This window comes from Egretta garzetta, unplaced genomic scaffold (genome assembly GCF_000687185.1).
Source record: "Egretta garzetta isolate BGI_Z169 unplaced genomic scaffold, ASM68718v1 scaffold238, whole genome shotgun sequence".
NCBI lineage: Eukaryota > Metazoa > Chordata > Aves > Pelecaniformes > Ardeidae > Egretta > Egretta garzetta.
This window is the reverse complement of record NW_009260402.1, coordinates 530,844-534,057: the sequence shown is the minus strand read 5'-3', so window position 1 is coordinate 534,057 and position 3,214 is coordinate 530,844. Positions and strand designations below refer to the sequence as shown.

At 52.9% G+C, this 3,214-nt stretch overlaps 1 protein-coding gene across 1 annotated transcript in view; it reads left to right on the top strand.

Annotated features, from left to right (window-relative positions):
• Positions 1–106: 106 nt before the first annotated feature.
• CDS2 (CDP-diacylglycerol synthase 2) overlaps positions 107–3,214 on the top strand; it is a 26,313-nt gene continuing 23,205 nt past the window's right edge. The window contains exon 1 of the mRNA XM_035898884.1: positions 107–368. Within this exon, the coding sequence (XP_035754777.1) occupies positions 255–368 (114 nt within the window). The 5' untranslated portion in view covers positions 107–254. The remainder of the gene's footprint in view (positions 369–3,214) is intronic.

The window sequence follows — 3,214 nt, the reverse complement described above, 5'->3', positions numbered from 1 at the left end:
ATCCCGCCTGCCGGGAGCGCGGAGATCTGGGGGTACACTGGTGCGATGGGGGCTGCGAAACCCCCCGGGCTCCCTTGGGTACCTCCTAAGCCACCCCGAGGCAAGCACCCTGCCCCGCAGCGGGGTGCGGGGTCGCCGTCCATCGGTCGCTGAGGTGTCAGGGCCGCGTTCCGCCGCCCAGCAGCGGTGCCAGGCCAGCCTGGCTGCTCTTTGCCTCTCACGTCGCTCCGGTTCCACACCCCGGCACAGCTGGGATGCTCCGAGCTTGGCAGGCGCCTGTCACCTTGTCACCGTCGTCGTCTGTACTCCTGCGCCTCCCCAGAGAGGAAAGGAACCAGAGGAACAAGCGGTCAAGAAAAATACACCCCGTAAATAATATTTCCAGGGGCACAGGGAGCAAAAAACGGAGGGAAAAGCGGCTTTTCGCTGCGTTGGTGTTTAATGCGCATAGCCTGCGAGCAACCCCGTAGTTGTGTGGGTGCCCTTCGTAGCATCGTATTGATGTTTCCCCTGTTAATACGTGAAGTATGCGGCTCAGAGAAGCATGAAATCATCGGGAAAAGTATATTTATGTCACCGTTTAATGCCAGTTTAACAGCTGGTAGGAGCTGTGCAGGCAGGTTTGAGGAAGCTTTTATTGTTCTGATGTGATCAGAGGGGGAACTGGGGCAGAAGGCGCTGACAGCCTTGGGAGCGGGTTCCCTTGGTGTAGATCTGAAGTTTCTGCCTTTTTCGTGGCTTACGTGAAGCTGCACGACGTCCAGATTTACTGACCTTTATTAGGAGAGCAATAAGATGGCTCCTATTTCGTCGTCGGGGTGCGTAGGGCAGAGCTGTTATCCTCTAGATAAGCACGTTCGTCTCGGTTGGAATTTATTTTGCAGCAGAAAATCTTCAGGGACGTTTCTATTCCAGAACTTTTGTGGGAGTTGGAAGACGTCCCTTGGCAGCCTGGGAGGCCTCGTGCTGCTTAACCGGTGTGCAAACACCCTCCCTCGGCCACGCCGCGATCTGGCCTTAGCTACCTGTGCTGTGTTCCTAGGGAAGGCCAGAGGGCCGCTATTTTGAGGGCAATCTTGTTATCTCCAGGCAAGTATGCTTTCTGCATAGAATGGGCCTCTGAAGGGCTCCTCTGACAGCACCTTTGAGTCGATGACTTGAAGTGTCCTCACTAGAGAGAGGCAACGTTGATGTCGAGCTGCTCATCCTAAAGCAGCTCGAATGAATTGCAAGAGGGGGGGGGGAAAAAAGAAATATGTTTCCAAGCGGCGAAGCACAGCTCCTCTGAGGTGCTGAACGCGACGTCTCGTAACGATAGAAGGCAGTTACAAGAGGCGGAGAATTTCCCCAAACTGTTAAAATGCAAAATCAAGGAGGTTACCTGGTAACGCTGATCCTGCCATTAGTAAAACCCCACAGCGGCGGGCTTTACCTCAGCGGCAGATCCTTCCTTCCTGCCCTGAGATCAAACTGTTGTGGTTTTAGTGCTCAGGAAATGCCTGGCAGAGCCTGGGAATAACATCGGTGTAAAGCCAACGCAGCAAAATTGCCCGTGCACGGCCCATTTATGGGTGGGCTGTGCCTGCCCAGTGCCTTGCCCGCAGGTATGGCTCTCGGGGGGGGGGGGAGATTCCCGTTTCTGCTTTGTCATTCACAGCTTTGCCAAGAAAAATAATTTAGCGATGCGTATTGTATTCCGCAGAACCCCCTGTGTCTTCTGAAAAGCACTCTCGGCATATTAAAAGAAATAAATAAAAAGGAGATGTAAACATCGAGGCTGTTTTTTTTAAGATTAGACCCGGAAAGTTGTATTTTGTACTGGTTCCCAGTTTGTTGTTTTGATAATGGAAAGAGAGAGGCTGGTTTCACTTTCTGGTCCTCTAACCCTTGCACAGCGTCGCGGCTTTGATGTTTTCCCCCCCGCTGGCACAGGGCAATGCCTAGAGCTGAAACTGCGCCGCTGCAGTTGAGACCGTCGTGCCGGAACATTTTAAAATCGATTTTTTTTTGCGTTAAAACTCTTGTGCAACACACGCTCTTCGTCGCAAAGGGAGCAAGGCAACATCTGTTTGCTCCGATCAGTGAACGCCCTCTGATCGCTCCAGGTTAAATCAGGGAAACTTGCACTGGTGTTATTTGTGCTTGGTACAAATTTTCTTAGCCCCAAGGACTTAGGTGCTGCCAACTGCTGCTGTTAATGTGTAGGTATCTGGGATTAGGTGATGGAAACAAGTTCTACATTCTCGTTACCTTGCAGATCCCATTCTCCCTTGGTCTTTGTAGGCTCGTTCCGTTGCTTTGTAGACTCATCCATGACCTAAAACTGGAGGGCAATGCCTTCTTTCCTGCGTTGTGTGCATCCCATTAAATCACATTTTCTCTTCCAGCTTCCAGAGAGAACAGGAAATGTGAGAAAGGAAATTGTTTCACAATGCACGCAGAGCTCCCCAACACTTCTGCTGCTTTCATGGGATTTTAAATTCATTTCTCAGTAGCGGTTTGTGCTTCATGTGTCTCGACGGTGAGGGCAGAGGGTTTTTTTCCTTTTCTGTCCTCTTGCTAGGATGTTGTGCTGTCTGAAATCCGGGAAAGTCTCGGACATCCCATGGCCTAGCCCCACGGGAGGGGAGGAGGGCAGCTCTACTAGAGGCAGGCTTCTCTGGGCTGCAGATCACATCTCTCCCTCACTTGTGGCTTTGTTTACCCCCTCCCCCCCTTTGTCACTGGCAGTCGGTGGCTTGCTGGAAAATACTGTCCCTTTTAGGAGAGGTGGCAGCTGCAAGAGCACATGGGAACGGTCCCTGCAGCCGCTGTGCTGGAAGGCGTCTTCATGCGATGGCCCATGCAGGCAAATTTTTTCACCGTGCAGCATTCGGCACCTCGTTGCACCCACAGCACCTGGGCCCGCACATTTCTTATGGGAAAAGGGGTGACGGTGATTGCAAGAGCGTTTTTTTGCTGATGCGAGGCCTTGAAGAGCAAGCTTGAAGTGTGCAGGGGTGAAATGTTTCCGTACTTATGAAGAGTTCAGCGCTGAGGACTCTTGTTCTTTCCAGCCTGGTTTTGCAGCGGACTGATGATGTGACCCACGCAGCGCTCCAGGCGTGGGGCAGAGGGGCTGGAAAGCTGCCCGGCGGAAAAGGCCCTGGGGGGGTTGGTCGCCAGGGGGCTGGATAGGAGCCAGCAGGGTGCCCAGGTGGCCAAGAGGGCCAGC